The 19551-nt window shown below is 27.1% G+C and overlaps 3 protein-coding genes and 1 long non-coding RNA gene across 5 annotated transcripts in view; all 4 read right to left on the bottom strand.

Annotated features, from left to right (window-relative positions):
- The window catches only part of LOC112684363, a 60134-nt gene extending 58356 nt beyond the window's left edge, over positions 1 to 1778 (bottom strand). For both annotated transcript variants that reach the window (XR_003148692.1, XR_003148691.1), the window contains exon 1: positions 1508 to 1778. This is a non-coding gene — a long non-coding RNA (uncharacterized LOC112684363). The remainder of the gene's footprint in view (positions 1 to 1507) is intronic.
- Positions 1779 to 4493: 2715 nt separating this feature from the next.
- LOC112684346 lies at positions 4494 to 6451 on the bottom strand. The gene is made up of 2 exons (XM_025555821.1): positions 6068 to 6451; positions 4494 to 4816 (listed from the first exon to the last, which is right to left on the bottom strand). Exons 1-2 carry the CDS (start codon positions 6429 to 6431, stop codon positions 4572 to 4574), a joined length of 609 nt encoding a protein of 202 aa, XP_025411606.1. The 5' UTR covers positions 6432 to 6451; the 3' UTR covers positions 4494 to 4571.
- LOC112684351 (biogenesis of lysosome-related organelles complex 1 subunit 5-like) lies at positions 6412 to 9983 on the bottom strand. Its single transcript, XM_025555833.1, has 4 exons — positions 9727 to 9983; positions 7599 to 7681; positions 7338 to 7526; positions 6412 to 6615 (listed from the first exon to the last, which is right to left on the bottom strand). Exons 1-4 carry the CDS (start codon positions 9743 to 9745, stop codon positions 6436 to 6438), a joined length of 471 nt encoding a protein of 156 aa, XP_025411618.1. The 5' UTR covers positions 9746 to 9983; the 3' UTR covers positions 6412 to 6435.
- An 8229-nt stretch (positions 9984 to 18212) lies between these two features.
- LOC112684606 lies at positions 18213 to 18776 on the bottom strand. Its single transcript, XM_025556218.1, has one exon. It carries the CDS (start codon positions 18774 to 18776, stop codon positions 18213 to 18215), a length of 564 nt encoding a protein of 187 aa, XP_025412003.1.
- Between the last annotated feature and the right edge of the window lie 775 nt (positions 18777 to 19551).

The raw sequence follows: 19551 nt of genomic DNA, 5'->3' as shown, positions 1-19551 counted from the left end.
TAAAGACCTGGGTAATGTACACGATAAAAACAGATTCCTCTAATATTCCACTGTTGGTCGTCGCCGTTGAACTGTCATTGGCTGATGAAATTATTTTTCTAGCAATTTATTAATAGCCCGTATTTAAAAATTTGGCGCCAAATAAGTTATGCCTCCCCACCCAAAAAAAAAAATTATAATAATATAACACTTATTATTTCGTCCATAATCGAGATTCTTTAATATTAAAATAAAACTTATAAATGAAAATCGTTTAATAATTTTTTTTAATTAACAAATTAAACAAATTATAACATAATAAAACATACAAAATCCTTTTTTTTTAATTTACAAATCGTAATATAATAAAACATACTATTTTTTTTTATTCTTTTTTTTTTTTTTAAATAATATACATAATACATAATTTTTAAAATTAATTTTGCTAAAATATTTTGCCACCCCTGAGATTTGACGCCCTCGGGCATGTGCTTACCCGTGCCCCCCCCCCTAAATACGGGCCTGAGTAAATTGACTATCCTGTTGGACGCCAATATTAACCAAAATTATTTTGTCTGACTATGATCATTTCAAAGAGGCTGTGGTGTAGGGCTGCATCTGAATTACATGTCAAAAGAAAAAAAAAAATGTCTGAATGCATGTCACTTGTTAGAGTATGCCATGTAGCCACAAGTTTACTTCTCATGCACTTATGTGCACAACTGTATTTTGACTTAAACTCTTTATAAAATGGTTTTTACAACTGAATAGTTCATTAGAATCATATAGACAAATAATTTGTTTTAAGAGAATTAATAAAAACTAAACCTATAACTAAGCAGTTAAAATTTGTAGTGTGAGATAAATGATTAGATATTAAAAGAATTACTGCATTCTTATCATTCTTGGCTATGTTTAGTTATAAATTAGTTAAGTCGGTATAAGTAAGTACGCCTTCTATTATATAGATGAGACTACAAAGTATACAAGATGAAAGTTATCAAGTATACCGGACAATTTTAGGGCACTTTTCCCTATATTTTGTGAACTGTTAAAAATACATCGAAAAAAATTCGAACATTTCAAGTTAATAATATTTAAGAAAAGTTGTTATTGCAACTATTGTACCAATTACCACACATATGAGAGTTTTGAGTCGAATAATGTACTGGTTTAAGTACGATGTAGAGTTAGTCGGTACATGTCATTAGGTATTAGGGAAGTTTTCGGTATGTCCGACGCGTGGTTCGGAATGTGATAAAGGATCGATCATATTTGACGTCCATCTACTCGACTATACAGCAACATGACCTAACTTACCAGAAGAACAAGCATAGAAAAGAGATACATGTGCTTACAAATAGGTAGTTCAAAATTGTCTCGCTATTTCACGAGATACATTAGGTTGAATTCAACATTAGCACCTACATTCCTGAGTTAATGATTACAAAGTTAACGATGGTTGTTATAGTTATTAATAATGTGCCCGCATATTTATTCATGTATTTTTAATGAATTAATTAATTACCGTATTTACACTGACGCTGACGTACATGCATCTGTTGTTTCTATACTTGACTGTTTGTACTGTTAAGTCCGAATCTTATTTCGTTTGTTGGTCCAAAAGTTTAATATTGTTTACACTGTTGGTTGTTTGGTATTGAAATACACTTCGTCACTCTTTAAACTTTAGAAATCACAAACATAAATAAAAAATGGTCAATCAATAACTGAAATAAAACACATTTTAGATGCGCAATCATAGCAGTAAAGTTAATAAGAGATACGTTATACTAGCATTTACAAAATATGCATAAAAAATCTGTTAAGATGTACTTTAATTATAAAATTAATATTTGCGACTTAAAAATAAAAATCTCATGGAATAAAAAAATAAAGCTGTAATCATATCAACTCGTAATTAATAAGTAGCTTAGTTAGTTATAAATATAAAATAAAAGAAAAATAATATGCAAATCCTGTAACTTCCTTATTCTAGTTATTTTGTATGTAAAGTACAGATCACCAATCACAATAGAAAATTGTAATTTATAATTATCATTACCAAAGAGTAAGAAATAAACAGTTAATAATTTACTATGTTTATGTATAAAATATATAAATTAATAAATAATAATTTGGTGTTATTGGACATTAATATTAAGAACCACTGTTAAACGCAAAAATTATTTTATTATTTATACATGTAAATTTAAATAAACATAATATAGTACATTAGTAAAACATCTTGATTTATTATCAATGCTATATATAATACCTGTGAAATAATAGTAAATTATTTTAAAATTACTTATACTATTACAGGTCAATATTTTCAATAATTTTTTATGTTCTATTCTCATTAAAATGAACACAGAAAAACACCAATGATTTGTCCACAAAACTTAACACTGTTGACAAAAACAATCCTCGTCACATTAATAATTATTATAAAATGTATGTGACAAATATACTGTAATAGTGCCAGACTTAGGCCTGGAACCCTCAATCAATTTAAGTAATATGAATAATCCCATTTTTTTTTATTGGGGACGAAAATTTGTAAAAGTACCTACATTAAATTGTAGGTATATAATATTATAATTTACAGCAGTATGATATTTCATTTAAATGTGAGGTTAGTTATATTCAAATTTCGCAATTAATAAAATATGCTTAGATTAATTTACAATTAAAATAAACATAAAACAGGTAATATATTTAGCATGTATACTATACTTATAAGTATACTATAAATTAATATAATGTTTATTTTGGTAATTAATAATTATATAATAACAGGCTTACTCTTCAAGAAATCAAATAATTCAACTACTTTTTAAAAATTGAATGATCAAAATATGTCACTTAAAATATTTAAAAAAACAACAAGACCTGACAGTCAATTTCACGGCCGTACCAAGGGGGTGGCGAGAGGTGCCTACGCCACGGGCGCAATTCCTGGAAGAGCGCAAAAATGAAAATCTTGCATTTAATGTTAAAAATTACAACGGTCAATGTCGTATATTTTGTTTACCAAATCTTTAACATGTTTCGTATTAATTAAATCAATCATTGACAAAGAACATCTAATAAGCATAATATTTGTAAATAAAAAATACATAAGGGCGCATTATAAAGTTTCGCCCCGGGCACAATGTTTGGTTGCTACGGCACTGGTTAATTTTAATTCATCAAAGTTCATGTGTATTATAAATTTAATTTTGGAAAACAATTATTCTTCATCCCAACACCCAATAAATATTTATAAATAAAACACTATTTTAATGCGAGGAACAATTTGCTATAAATAATGTAAATTATCATCAAAAATTCAATACAAAAACATTTCACATTATCCTCATATTTCAATAAATACTTTGACAAAAAAACTTAATCATATGAATTAATTACTAAGTAAAAAATTCAAATCATTGATGTAAATGCTTACATAATACATAAACACAAGATGGTTTATAACAAGTAATAGCTTGAAAGTTTCATTATCTTCAAATAAAAGAACTAAAGCGATAACAAATCGTACAGTAGCAAGGTATTTTTTGTTGATGATATCACCCATTGATAAAATCAAGAAACTCTTGATCTAGCAATAAAAAATAATTTATAACAATTTACTATAAAATCTTAAATCAGTTATAGTATTTATATTAAACAATAATAGGTATAAATAATAAATTATTGTTAAGTTACCAGCAACAGGTACCACTGTCAAGATTCAGTGTAGAACTTGTTTACATTGTTACATTACTTGTTTATGTTGTTTACATTTTAAGCGTTATAAATAAAATATAGTTTTATACTGGGATAAAAATCCTCATAATGGCATCGTGGGCTCCCTTGCAACAGCAGTTCCAGCCAAGACCTTACTTCCCTTAATCCAGTTCTAAATATAAAAATATTCAAACAGATAAAATTTGTCTACCTAAACATAGATAAAAAAAAAATTAATATAACAAAATTTAATAAATAATAATAATTATTTTTTTTTTTTTTTGACATACATATATCTTAAAATATATTTTAAGTAATCAACATCAATAAGATTATGTTTAAAATACAAAATATGTTTCCATAATATCAATTTTCCAATATTTTTAAATCAATTTTAATTAATACCAAATTTCAAAATAATTCTGGCTTTATTTACCGATTACATTTTTATTTTAAACATTAAAAGAAAGAATACCATATGAAAAAAATTAATATTAACATATGAAAAGAACGTCAATTATAAAATTTATATAATATTAATTCAAATCAGTCAGTAAATCATCATTATAACATAATAAATATGTGTAAATACCTTAAACTATGCACTTTTCTAAAATTTGTAAAATACTAATTTAAATATACAGAACATTTATTTATGTAATTACTTGATCAATACAACAACTGTTTCTTTTAATAGATTAAGTTGTTTTTGTTTTGAAACATTATATAAAAAAAAAACGTAACACATTTGTCATTAAAAAAATATTTAAATTTATTATGTTCTAATTCATTACTTGGAATAATATTAATATTAGATAAATGGGAACACTTATATCATTTGTTATTTCAAATTAACAAAACTAATCTTGATGAACTTTGCCACAAGTTTCTAGTGGTTCATAGTCTTCAGATAACTTCTTGGCCAAAAAGTAAATTTCAGCTAATGCAATGATTAAGGCACATATAATTCCCAATAATAATTTGAAACCCAAATCAAAGGTTGTACTCAACATCAACTCAATACCCATAAATCCAAATAAAAATCCAGCTGCAGTTGAAATTACAAATTGGAGAACAGCTATCAGTTGTCTATTGATCTGTTTAACTGAAAATATAAAAAATATTTATTTGTTTATTGTATTACATGATTTATTCATCACAGATTTATAATACAAGAATCTATAATTGAAATTAATTATTCTTATAATATAATATGGTACTAAAGAATTCCATTCAATATTTTTAATCTAAATACTTCTAAGACCAAATTTAATATTAAATGTTAAAAATATTGAAAGCATTACTTTAATAACATTAAATATTAAGAGAAAACAAAAATATATTGGTAGAAAAAATTATGATAAGAGATTAAATAAATGTTAAGACAATAATGTCATAGAATTATGAAATCAGAATGGTTACTTGTAGATATAATTGAGATTTAGTCATCATATTTATGGAGCCCTAGTTTCTTATAATTTTAAAAGTGATAACATTTATTCTGTAGTAATATTATCTGGTTTTAAGATTAGAATAAGAACAATGACTCGTGTTATGGCTATCTTTTAAAATAATGAACCTACTTAACATACTTAATTTGTGCTATAAGTGTCAGATAAAAACAATTATTGTAATTATAAACGGTTAATTTATTTAATTAATGTACATTAATAGCTTAGAATAGATATAATTTGTTATGCAACATAACAACAGAAGTTTTGCAAAACCATAAACTGGTTTTAGGAATTTTAATAAAATCATAAGTTATTGTATAACTATAATTTATATAATATAATTAATATAATTTACATCTATAGAATTTGGTCAAAACAAATATTATTTAGTCATTGATAGAAAAATATTCACCACTATTAAGCATAAGGTCAATAAATGAATACATATAAAATAGTGATTTTGTCTCAATAATGAAAATAAATGCATCAATTAAACAAACAATTATATATCAAACCACGTATATCTTAAGTTAGATTAGTTACCATACAAAAAAAAAATTGTCAAATCTAACATATCTCTAAAATCGTTACACTGCCACAAAAACAATATTCCAAATAATGATCAAATCATAAAAAAATATATGTTCAAAAAATTGTTTGCAAAGCAATTAATTTCAGTTAAATTGATTTGATAGCACGCATTACATATGAATACTAACTACATAAAAATTATTTAAATTAAAACATCTAATATAATAATTTATGAATTGTTTATATCATTACCATAATTAGTATTTATAATTATATTTTATTAATTCATTATTATCTGTCATAATTTAAACAATTAATAAAAGCATTGAAAGGATAAACTTTAGATCCATTTTAAATAAAAATGTAATTACTTTGGTAAGAAATAGTATCTTCAGGTAGTCTAACTCTTCTAAAATCTACATTTTTTGTCATAGCATCATATTCTTTATTCTTTAAACGTTGCTCCAACTTTCTAAGTTTTTCTTTGTATTCTGGACTGGGCTCAACAATTGGCGGACTAGGTAAAACTATATTATCTCCAGTGATTAACGTGTGTAAAGGAGGACCATCAATTTTTTTCAAATTTTCATTAAACCACTTAAAAGCTTCTAGATCTAATAATTTTTCACCAAAACATTCATTCACATGTGTAGGTATATCAACTTTTGATTGTTTAATTTTCTTATACAAATTCAAAATTTGTTGATCTGTTTTAATTTTAATTCTATAATCCATAATGTTACTGATTATCGGCAATAAGTTTATTAATAGCTTCTTCGTAATTTACTTTAATTGCCTCCAATTTATCTTCAATATCTTTATCTATACTTTCATATCTAATTTTTAAATCAGATTTAAATGTTTCCAGTTCTTTTTGGCGTTTTTCATGTAATTCTTCTTTAGTTTTTAATTCTTCTTCCTGAAAATGTTAAAATCAAACATTATAAAAACATAATAATTAAGACTTGAATTTTGAAGAATTAAACAAATAATTTAAACTTGTACAGATATTTAATAGTTTAACTTATTTTTTATTTGTTATAATAATAAACTAATTTAAGTCAAATTTTATTGTACTATATTTTTTTTATGCTGAACATTAATTTTCTAGCTCTCAACAGGTTTACTACATACTACTTTTTTAAAAACATATAAAGGTCATAGAGATGTCTTAAACTGAAAATATTGAATCTTTATTTTTATATTTATTGCAATAGATCTAATATTATTGCAGACTACATTTAAATAATGTTAAGAAATGCTGATTAAAAAAATAGTAAGAAAATCATTTAAGAATAATGAAGCCAATTGGCGTCAATCACAATGTTTGTATTAAGGTCATTTTTAACCATTTCACCTGGGGAAAATTACATCTTTATACATATAGTTTGTAACTACAACTACTAGTCACCATAATTTGAAATTGTACAACATTTAATCTTAACTTTAAATATACAAGTAAGAAAATTATAAATTGAATTTTAAGTAAGTATACTAGAAAAACAATTAGAAAAATCAAAAACTAATATAATTATTTTTTAAAAAATTTTATAAGGTCTAGGTTTATGGTTAGGTTAGTTCATGCAGTTTTGTATGTATTTACAGAATTAGAACGTGGCTCTATTTAAAATTATTACTCACTGAAATAATATTATTTTCTTGGTCTAAAATCTCTTGGCTCAAATTCAATGCTTCATTAATAGTTGAATTCAATGACGATAAATTTTCACCACTTGATTCAAGAAATCTTTCAATTTTATTTTCTTTTAAATCATCTATTAGTTCACCAATTTTCTTAAGATTTTCTTCATCAGCTCTATATTGTTTCTTCTAAAATTAATTTTACTAATCATTTAAAATATACAATCACAATAAATAACTCAATAGTTACATTAAACTTACATCAAATTCAGATAAAAAGTATTTTATTTCCCCTTGTAAGAATGGACGGTGGCTAAATAGCCTTTCCCAAATATCACACAAATCTGAAAATAAATATAATTAATTTAAAATACAATTAAGGTCGGATTAAGGGAGGGTCTAGCCGGGGCGATAGCCCCGGGGCCCTCTCGAGTACCCAACTATAAGCCGATACACATTTTGATCATACTAAAATTAGTAGTTTTATAAACATACAATTTATATAACTATTAATTTTATAATTATTATAATGCAATTGACAATTTGTGAAACAGTTAAAAAATGTATCGTTCTGCAGCGTAGCTAGTAGCTTTGTAAAGCATGTTTTGTCAAAAGGACCCATATAAAATTTCAGCCCCTGGGCCCAATAGGTGCTTGATCTAACCAGAATACAATATTGAATACATACCATATTGAATACAATATTGAGTAAAACCAACTGTTTACAGTAAATAACAATTAGTCATTTATGTGACAGTAATATATGTATTCGTAGTGTTACTTTAATAATTTTATTAATATTATTATAAAATTGAATAATTTTTCTAAGTTTTATTATTATAATAAATTTTTTTTATTTATTTTATAGTTAATTTAGTCAATATTTAGTGTAAATATCATGATGATAAAGTAATTTCTATATAGTCAATAATTTTAATTAAACATATTATTAAATTAATTTTATATATTTAATAATGTACTAAAATTATTTAAAATGCAATGTTATCCAACAACTCAAAAGTATAAAAATATATTATTAATAATATTTAGTAATATCTAAAATATGTAATTGAATACATTTACTTGTACCAATGTATAATGAATTGGTAATTTAAGTAATTTATAATAGTTTGAATTACATAATATAATGTAAACTATAAAATATTATCATCAAAATATAAAATAATTTATTCACCTTTAAATATCCTATTATTAAATAAATATCAGGGCAGGCAGTCTCGGAGACAAATTTAATGAATTAAAAAATATTAGTTATTATTATATTTTAACTACTTATACCTATAATAAAATAAACACAAAAATATTTTTTTAGGTTGGTAAATAATTAAATTAAGTGGATTGGTTTTGCTTTCAATATAGTGTAAAGCAAGCCGCAAGCCCTCTAGAAATTAACTTTTCGAATTATTTAACTCTTTATATTATATTAAGAATTATTCTTCTATTTTCAGTGAGTATTTTATTAATGTAATTGTTAGAGAGCGGTTTTTTTTATAGTTATATTATGAGTCGGTCAAAACATTTACCTCCTCCCTTTCAAAAATTGTAATGACGCTTTGGTGTAAACCACTTTATCAAATAATATTATAACTCAAATATATTTATTACAATTAGTATTTTACATTAAATAATATTGAATAAATACTTTTACTCAATCATGATTATATTTTATAATTACATACATTTTGAACAGTGATTTATGCTGTATAACTACCTATACAAGTTAAATCAAAATAGATCAATTTTTTTTTAAAAAATTTGATTTTATAATAATGAAAATTCGCGATCTATTTAGGTGGTACAAAAAGTAAATGATGAAAGAATGAATATAATGACACAATGAAAAAAACCTTGATTAGACATTTCACATAAGAAACTCCAGAACACGAGTATAAGTAGAACAATTTAGGAGTTCTTTTCCATAATAAATCTTTTGCTAGGTAGGTATTCTAACTATTTTATTCGTTATTTATTTGATTATTATTATTAATTAATCATATTTCTAATATTTTTTTAGTTATTACATGGAAAAGTAAATTAAAAAGTTGTATGGTGGAAATAATTTAAGAAGATTTGAATTAAATATATTAAGTATAAAATAATATAATTAACTGACATTTAGCATCATTAAAAATATATTGAAACACAATTAATTTACTCGATAAACAAACCGATTAAATAATTGTTTTAAAGGAAAATTTATCAATTCCTAAATTTTTTAAAAAAAAAAAAACATATCACTGTAAAAACTATTGTTTTTATCAAATAATTTATAACCTACACGGGTTGTGTATTACAAACATTGAAAAAGTAAATTATGTTGAACTTTATACTTATGTGCCCACTTGAAAAAAAAACGCTTATTCTTTACCTTTTAAAATGTCAGTCATTTAGTGTGTAAGAAATCATCAACACCAGTAAAATAAAATTGATTATGATAAATTGTACTTGACTAAAGAAATAAACTGCTAGTTTTTTTTTTGTTTTTAATTAGTTCAGGTTTATTACTCCCGAAATAGTTAAAACACGGTCTGAGACACTTAACACATGATTCGTGGACAATTAAGTACCTAATTGGAAATATTGACAAGCCCGAGTGTACAAATAATAGTATAAAGCATACGACTTTTGAACAATATACAATACTATGATAACGAATTGATAATATAGATTTAGTAATGCAGTATAACCAATTGTAAAATAATTTCAGTAATATTTGTTTATTTCGTTTCCGTTTCAATATGTAGTAACGAATACGAAAACGATTTTTTTATAAAATGTAAATAGCGTATTGACACTTACAAACAAGGCCGTATCTAGAAATTTTTTTTGGGGGGGGGGGATCCAAAACATGTATATTGTAATTTTATTGAATTTAGATTTTAATTATTGATATTTGATTTAAAATAAGACAGAAAAAGATTTAATCTTCTTTTATTAAAATATAATAAAATCAAATAAACAAAATTACTTTGACATCTTGTCACCTTACACTATACAAATATGAAATATATTTTCTTATGATATTATGATATAAAACTAAAAACAGTCAATGATTAATTGGAGCTTAAGTCATTTGTGACTGATATTTTTATGTTGGTTTTAAAAATAAATAATTATTTTAAACATTTGTAAAATATTGAAGAAATTTGGGGGGTTCAGACACCCTGGACCCCCCCCCCCAGATACGGCCTTGCTTACAAATACATTAATTATATTTTAAACTTTTGAACTTTTTAATATTTTAAGCTCTATGCCTGAAAGTATTACACATATTATTTCAAAATCATTACAACACTGTTTCAATTTTAAAAAACTTTAAAGATTTAAAAAAAAAAAAGTTTTTAACAGATTCAAAACAATAAATCTGCTTTATTAGTCAAATTACTCTATATGCATAATAAACTGAATTGATAAATATTGTGCACACCAGGATGTAAAAATCATAGTCCGATATTATTATGGTCAGTAAATTACCCAACTTTCATGTCTGCTTACGATTTTAAAAAATTATGTACAAACAGGGGCGAGTTGACCTATCGAGAAATCGAGGACCTTCCCAATGGGTCGGTTCTTGTAAGAGTCGCTATACTTATTATATAATTCCAAAAGAAAAATTTATAAAAAAAAAAAGGCATAATATATTAAAAAATAAAAATATAAAAAAATACTTTTAAATATAAAGGTATTATTTTGGTAGAGGGGATCTGGGTAAGTTGACAAATTTAAGTTCCCAAGTATCACACCTCATGATAAAAACGTAAATTATACAAACATAAGTAGAGTAATTTTTCAAGACTGTTATTAAATAAAAATTAAACTTAGTTATTTTTTTAAATACCTAAGTTAAAATAAGTACATATAAAATTAATTCGGAATTCGTGATTTTGCTGGTATTTTAAGGTGAAAATTTTCAGGGTTAAGTCAATGTGTGCAATTTATACTATAAATTGATGAGTAAATACATTTTTCATAAAATCCAGAGCATCTATTTAAAAAATAAAAATAGTTTATCAACTGAGTTCAATGACTTATACAAATTAAGTACCTATACCTGTATTAAAATCAATGGAGTTAGAAATTGAATTAACAAAATTAAGATTGAATAAAATTAATGCATTTTAACCTTTAGTCTTTGAAAATTACTTAGTAACATAATTATTTTTATAACATGGTTTGGTAGGTAAACTACAAACGAAAAATCAAATAAAATAATACAATCATATAAAATTCAATTTACAAATATTTTCTGTGAAACTTGCATGTATGTAAATGCTTCCTAACATTCGACGCCTGCGCACAGTTTGTGAGCCCATCTCGCACATTTGACACATATTATCCAAGCTTCACCTTTTACATTATTACTGTAATGCTCTTAACAAAAAATACATTCTTTATCATTACCTGAATCTTCATTATCAGTATCTGCATACGAAACTTCTTCATCTTCCGATTTTTTAGAATTAATTTACGTTTTTCATTCTTACCACACCATTTTTTATTCTTAATATTATTTTATTTTAATAGCTGGTTTAGCTTTCTTTTCTCTAGACGTTATTTTGTTAATTTGTGGTTTTTTTTATTGCTCTTTCATTTCTAACATGGATTTGACTGATTATCTTTAAACTTGGAATTTTGGCCCTAGGTCGACGTTTGTAAACCGGTATTATTGCCACAGGAAAAGCTGGTAATTTAACTGGAATTTCAAGAATACGTTTATTTTTCCAACTTGGTCCAAGTGTAAGCTCTTAATATATTGGTACTATTTATGTTACTTGAATTGTATTGTTTTGCAAATATTTTTTAATATTTTCAAATGGTCTTTCTATGACTTTCGCAAAGGCAAAATCATAATCCAAAAAAACATTTGGATTAAAAGGTTGTATTTCATAAGCACTAAAACCTTTTATGGTATTTCCTACTATAATAGCTCGATTATGTGCTTCGTTAAATAGTTTTCCAATACCTTGATCATTTGTAATACGTCCCGTAGGCCCGTATTAAGGAGGGGCACGAGTACACACATGCCCGGGGACGTCGTCTCAGGGGCGACAAATTATTTTAGCAAAATTAATTTTAAAAATGATGTACCTAATGAAAAAAAATAAAACAATAAAAAAAAGAAAATAGAATGTTTTATTATGTTATAATTTATATAATTTGTTAGTTAAAAAAAGTAGTAACCGATTTTCATTTGTAAATTATTTTTTAATACTAAAGAATCTCGATTATGGAAGAAATAATAAGTGTTATATTATTATTATTTATTTTTGGAAGGGGGGCATAAATTATATGCCCGGGGGCGCCAAATTCTTAAATACGGGACTGACGTCCCGGGTTATATACCATAAACGTGTCACAAATTTGACTTTGATCCATTTTTAGAGGGCCCAAAAACTGTAACGTCTACTGGTTATAATTAAAGACCAAATTTATATCCATTTTAAATTATAAAATATGCATGCGAAAATCCACTAAAAGAAGTTAAAATATGCAAGATAAAAAAGTAAAACGAGCAAAATTTCAATTTTTATTAAATTTTATATTTGATTTTAATTTTGCAATGATAATTATTTCTTTATTTTATTAAAATTTTCAAAAGCAAAAAGTGAGATGCAAATATGCAATATGAAAAGGTAATTTGTTAAATTATAAAAATTATAGAAATAACAAATTGAAAAAAAAATATTCAAATAAATGTTTGTAAGAACATATAAGATTTAAATATTTGATCACTCATTTACAAAATTTATAAATAATATTATTTTATACTGACGAGCTATAGTCGAGTACCAGAAAAATAAAAAAAATTACTTATTTTAACATTTTGGTGGAAATAATATATCTTCAATAGACACTGTTTATGAATTAACTGCTAAATATTATATCAAAATGAAAAGAAGATAATATACAAACACATGTAATAATAATAATAATACATGAACAATAGTAATATAAATTTCTCCAAACGCATTTAAAAAAAGCAATACTTGTGTACCCATATGGGAACGCTCATGGTTTAACTTGGCTACAACGTATTTCTTACCAACAATTGTATAAATGTAGCAGTGGTTATAATAATATACCTATATATGTTGTTTTGGGTATTTTATCAACAAGATTAAATAAAATAGGTAAAGCCACGTCTTCACTATAAAACTCATACAACCAATGGAAGTTTAGTAACAATACATATAATCAATTTTTTTTACTCAACACCTTTTTGGTTTGTTAGGTATATACTTTTACGATTTTTTCTTAAAATATGCAAAAATATGCAGAACATGCTCTAACGTCAGAACATGCTAAAATATGCCGTATAAAATTTTGATATTTAATCAATCAAGTAAAGATTTGTGAACAATCATTGATTACATATATATATAATGATGAAAATAACAACATGCATTTTATGCAAAATCCGGTCTTTAGTTATAATCTATGAGCGGTGTGGGAAGGAAATCCAAGTTTAATATTATTGTGTTTGTTGCCGCCGTAAAGTGGTATTAATAACATGTGGTTGAAGAACAACACGTCGGCGGTGACTCGTCGTTATCTGTTTCCCATTTTCTTCCTTTTTTCGTCATTAAGTTCGTGTATTATAATATTAAGTTTAGGTAAATTGAATTATTATTATTGTTATCGTTTTGTGTTATCGGATTATGTTAATATCATATGGTTTTAATTATTTTTAATGTGATTATACGGCCAACGCCCTTATTATTATTATTATTACGATTACGAACAGTTCACGTTTTTCTTGGTTCTTTTTGAAATTAAATTATTATTACATATCAGAATTAATTTTTATTATATTAATTGTATTGTTTTTTATAGCCATTGGGGCAACTTTCTTAATTATTATTTTTGTCATTTGCTCGTTTTTATATTGCTAGTAAAGCACATTTTTGAACATTTTGTTTCTATACATTTATTATTATTTATTTTGCATTGATTATTATTATTCTCGCCATTGTGGCACTTATATCTTTTTCTATTCAACTGAATAAAGTCAATCCATTTACCAACAAATTTAGTTACCGATTATTTCTTCCTCTACCAATACGTGTATTGTGAATAAAATACTGTATTTTTTTGAGTGTCTTTGCTGTCATCTTCGTGCTTCAAGTGAGTTTTTCCGGTTGCGTTATTTTTAATTACAGTCAATCCATGATGCGTCCGGTGTCTTCCACGTAAGCCCGCCAGTACTCGGAGAGTGTGTCTAAGGCCGTTCAAGTAGCTCATAATCTCAATCACCATCGTTACCGTCATCTGTCTAGTCAAGTCATCGTTGTAAGTTAGATTTAAGTGTGGCCTGAGTGTTTAATTTTAGTATTCGTCCGATTTATGTGTGAGCTCTGTGGTCATTGCACCAAACCGATTCGACCACAGAGACCCCCCCCCCCCCCGATAATTAAACTCATGTTCCTTAGTCCCGTAAATTTTTAAGTCTTTCCTTCCTATCATCCATGTCGTGTCGTGCGTTGCCTATATCAGCTACGGGTGGCTCACTTTGGATTGCCTATATCGACTCCTTTAGTCTAATAACAAATTATTAAATTAATATAAGCGTAATAGGCCCACAAGCCAACAGTGTTCACGATAAAAACGAATGGCTTGAAGAGAAACATGTGATATGTTGTCATCTAGTATTAATAATATAGGATTTTCAGCAGTTGATTTGACATGCGTTCAAAAATGCTCTACATAAAGTAAGAAACTTTTAAAAGTTATCCAACCATTAACATTACCAATAACAACTGAACCAGGAAAGGTTCCTTCTACTAACGGTTTATCCATTCGTTTTCGTGCAAATATTAGGAAGGGTAGTACGTAAACACCTGTAGCACTTAGTCCTAGAACAACAGTGATATTTTTGCCACTATACGTGCACCAGTTGAAGAAATAACTGTTGATAGTTTAGTTAGGTTGCAGTGATACCGAATTCATTCATATTAAATATCTAGCTGATATTAAAATTATTTCCAAGTTTAATATCTTTTAATTTGTAAAAAAATAAACGAACATAAATTTTATCGAATGCCATAAGCATAAATCGATCAATAGTACTGGCTAAAGTTATACTTAAACATAAAGTTACTCAACCAATCATTTGCAAACTTAGTCTGCGTATTGAACCAATAATGAATACCATTTTGGAGAAATAGTAAAATGTATTTAATACATATAAAAGGATTAGAACATTAATTGAAAGTTTAAATTGAACGCCAATAGATTACAAAATATTTAAGGATATTTTCTGTTTATATTTAAAAATGTAATAAGATCGAAATTCAATTTTAAGTTAGGACAGGTTAACCTTGTCTAACTAACCCAAACTGTTATAGCTATAATTATAGATATTATATATTTTACTTATTTAGGGGAGAAATTAAACAAATTTTTAAATTTAAGTGAAGTTATACCTTAAATTATGGGAGAAGTTACATTTGCGATGTATGGGTCAGTTTGATTTATATTATCAGACTAAAAAAGTTCTCCAATCCATCACTGTATACAAATATATTATTTTTAATCCGGAAAAATACTCAAAAACAAAAAAAAAATTCTCAAAAATGAATTTTAAATTGCAGTATATTTGTAAGTTTCTTTAAGCATCAAAACCGCATCAAAGTAGTACAAGGAACCAGACTGGGCATCTACAATGCGAGGCTTCTACATAATAAGATTTTTCTTTTACATTCCAATATAAAAACAAAATTCACTATTTTAATTAATGATAACATTTTTAAAGAAATTATGTTTAGACTTGTAAAAACATATAAGGTTTTTATATTCTTATGCATATACTATACTTACTTATCAGGCCCGTATTTAAAAATTTAATATAATATAATTTATGCCCCTCCCCCAAAAAACAAATAATAATAATATAACACTTATTATTTCGTCCATAATCGAGATTCTTTAATATTAAAATATAATTTATAAATGAAAATCGTTTAATACTTTTATAATTAATAAATTAAACAAATTATAATGTAATAAAAATACAATATTTTGTAATTTACAAATTATAACATAATAAATCATACTATTTTCTTTTTTTTATTGTTTTATTTTTTTTTTCATTTGGTACATCATTTTTAAAATTAATTTTGTTAAAATATTTTGTGGTCCCTGAGACTTGACGCCCACAATTTTTTTGACATGTTGAACCAACATTTTTTCTTTTTTTTAAAAAAATGTGTTTTACAAACTCAGAATTTGAAGAAAATAATTATAAAAAAATTAAATAACAAAAATAACATTACGTAAATGGCACCCTTCCGATTGAACACATGTTTGAAGATTTTCCCTGAAGTTACTTATTGAATCTTGTAACAATTCTTGTGAAATTGCTTCAATTTATCTTCGATTGCCTTTCTCCAACTCTGGGAATTAACGAGGTTTTTCAACGTAAATTTCGTTACCAACAACGATGTACATGCAACGTCAATTAAATTATGAAACACCGTCGCAGAAGTAATATACTTGTTGCCACGTCGGCACTTATTGAATAATAAAATGAATAATAAGTTGAGCCTTCACGATGTTGAGGTAGGCAACATAAGATGACGCACTACCTCAGCTCAGCGCATTCAAATAAAATAATATAATAATGATAGTTGGTGGCAGTTACTTTATTACAATAATATAAATATCAAATTGCCTATAAGGCATGATAAAATATGTAATCAAAAATAGGAACATCAATGCCTATTTGGCAATACAATAATAAGAAATAACAATGATAATATAATTGACAAAATGCCTGAATGGCCATTAAAATAATATATAATAAACAATATGCCTGTATGGCTACCAAATTAAATATTAATAATAACTCAAGACCCGTTGGTCATACAAACACAAATCATTGGTCGACCAATACTCACATCAAAGTTGAGACACACACCTGATTTTACACCCACCCACGCTACCGCACCAGGGCTTGTAAGTATATCAAAAAATTACAATTAAACAAATTGACCCCGCGTACGTGCGAATGTGTGTCGACAACTGTTCACGAAGATTTCAATGATACAAAACAAACTAAACTAAACATCAACTTACTCTCCCCTTTGAAAAGGATATGCCTTTCATAAATTACAATAATTGGACTAAATAACTTTGACTAAATATGACAATATGAATAACCCAAAAAACAACATATACTTAATAACAATTACAAATAAGACAAAAAAGGAAGAAATACAAGACAATATTTTATGACACGTTCTGTCCTTCTTTGCCTTCATCGTTTTCAGTGGGAAGAACAGCCACCTTGATTGCTGGACGCTTGAATTCTGATCCAGAAGAATTCCGTAACGTGACAGCTCGCACGATATCATCAGGGCCAGGATGATCTTTGGTAACACGAAATAGTTCCCATTGCAATGGTAAGCAGTTTTCATTCTTCAAAATTGCCAAGTCTTCTACTTCAATGTTTCGAGTGAGTTTGGTCCACTTAGCACGTCGTAGACACTGTGGCAAATACTCAGAAGACCGACGTTTCCAGAAACTCTGTACTTGTGCTCGCATGAGTTTGAATCGACGCAGATGATTCTGTAGCATGTCTATATAATCCGGTTCAGGGGGGAGCTGTAATGGATCACCAATCAGAACATGGCCGGCTATCAAAGCATTGAAATCAGAAGGATTGCTTGACAGTGGCGTTAATGGTCATTAATTCAACACTGCTTCTATACGGTATAGTAATGTAGTAATATCATTAAACGTCATCATTACACCTTTAGAAACAAGCAATAAATGTTTTTTGGCTGACTTGACCGCTACCTCTCTAATGCCACCAAAGTGAGGGGCAGAAGGTGGTATAAAATGCCAGTCAATGCTTTAGCTGCTTAAGAAGTTGTGTACTTTGGTACTATTTTTGGATTCCTGAATATGAGTTTGCAGGATTCGATCTGCACCGCCAGAGTTGGTACCATTATCGCTGAACAATTCTCGAAATTTCCCACGGCGAACCATAAACCTGGATAAGGTGCTAATGAAATCTTCTGCTGAAAATAAAGACACTAACTCTAGATGTACTGCTCTAGTTACTAAACAGACGAACATATACACGTAACTTTTCAGAGAAATAACTTTCGTTAATCCACTCCGCACCATAACCGGGCCATAATCGACACCGGTCCGTGCAAAAGGTCTTGCGACGGTCACTCTTTCACGTGGAAGCAGTGCCATAAATGTGGATACAAATCTAGGACTGATTTTGAAACATTGAATACAGTGTCTTACAGTGGATCTTGCTATGCACCGACCCCTTATAACCCAATAATGATTGTTAACATGCGCTAATAGTGCCAACGGTCCCACATGCAGTAGTCTGATATATTCATATTTAAATAGTAATCGAGTGACTTGGTTGGCGGATAGTAATATGATGGGATGATTCATGGAGTTTGATATAGAAATATTCATCAAACGACCTCCAACACGAATAAGTCCAACATTATCAATAAACGGACTCAATTGTTTTAAACAACTGTGACGGGAAACTTGTTTTCTGATTTTTTAACAGAGAGTACTCTTCAGCAAAAGTTACTGCTTGAGCTTGTCGCAACCAGTGATTTTTTTCTCCTTGCAATTCCTCTGATATAATGAAACCGATACAACGATTTGCCTTGTAATCTGCTTTTATCCAACAATTTGAGATAAATCACATAATAAGAGCTAAAATCCTTAGTAGCTTCCTCCAATCAGAATATGATTCTAACAACCAAGGTGAAGCTACTTAGTATACTGATAATACAAATTTCACGGGTTTTACTTGAGGTATTTCAGTTGGCAACGCTGGGCAGTCTGGCCATGCAGTTGATTCTTGACTTAACCATGGTAGTGCATGCCAACAAAGGTTAGAGACTAAATTGTGCGCACGCCAATACCTCGTGAAATTAAATCCACGAGATTATTATTTGTTGAGACAAAGTCGAATTTTGACAATGTTATTATTTAGTTATCATCAGTAGTGGTAGGTAACCCGGACAAAAGTTTTGAAGAATTAGAGCATCATTTCCTGACAATTGGGCGCTATTGAGCACACTGGAGAGTTTTTGAAAAATATCATGACATTGTTCATCAGTGACTGCTCCTATCAAAAGTTCATCTAAATCTCCTTTGAGTGATTCTTGCTAGATCCGGATCATTGCATGTGTTTCCCAATTGTACCAGG

Source organism: Sipha flava, unplaced genomic scaffold (genome assembly GCF_003268045.1).
Source record: "Sipha flava isolate LNK unplaced genomic scaffold, YSA_version1 105_pilon_pilon, whole genome shotgun sequence".
Lineage (NCBI taxonomy): Eukaryota > Metazoa > Arthropoda > Insecta > Hemiptera > Aphididae > Sipha > Sipha flava.
This window is presented reverse-complemented; position numbering and strand designations above follow the sequence as displayed.

Coding starts and splice junctions, on each gene's coding strand:
- LOC112684346 (XM_025555821.1), bottom strand. CDS start 6,431: ATGGATTATAGAATTAAAATTAAAACAGATCAACAAATTTTGAATTTG. Junction 4,817..6,067: donor AGATACTATTTCTTACCAAA/GTAATTACATTT, acceptor TTATATTTTCAG/TTAAACAGATCAATAGACAA.
- LOC112684351 (XM_025555833.1), bottom strand. Junction 7,527..7,598: donor ACTTTTTATCTGAATTTGAT/GTAAGTTTAATG, acceptor AATTAATTTTAG/AAGAAACAATATAGAGCTGA. Junction 6,616..7,337: donor AAGAAAATAATATTATTTCA/GTGAGTAATAAT, acceptor TAACATTTTCAG/GAAGAAGAATTAAAAACTAA.
- LOC112684606 (XM_025556218.1), bottom strand. CDS start 18,776: ATGAATCATCCCATCATATTACTATCCGCCAACCAAGTCACTCGATTA.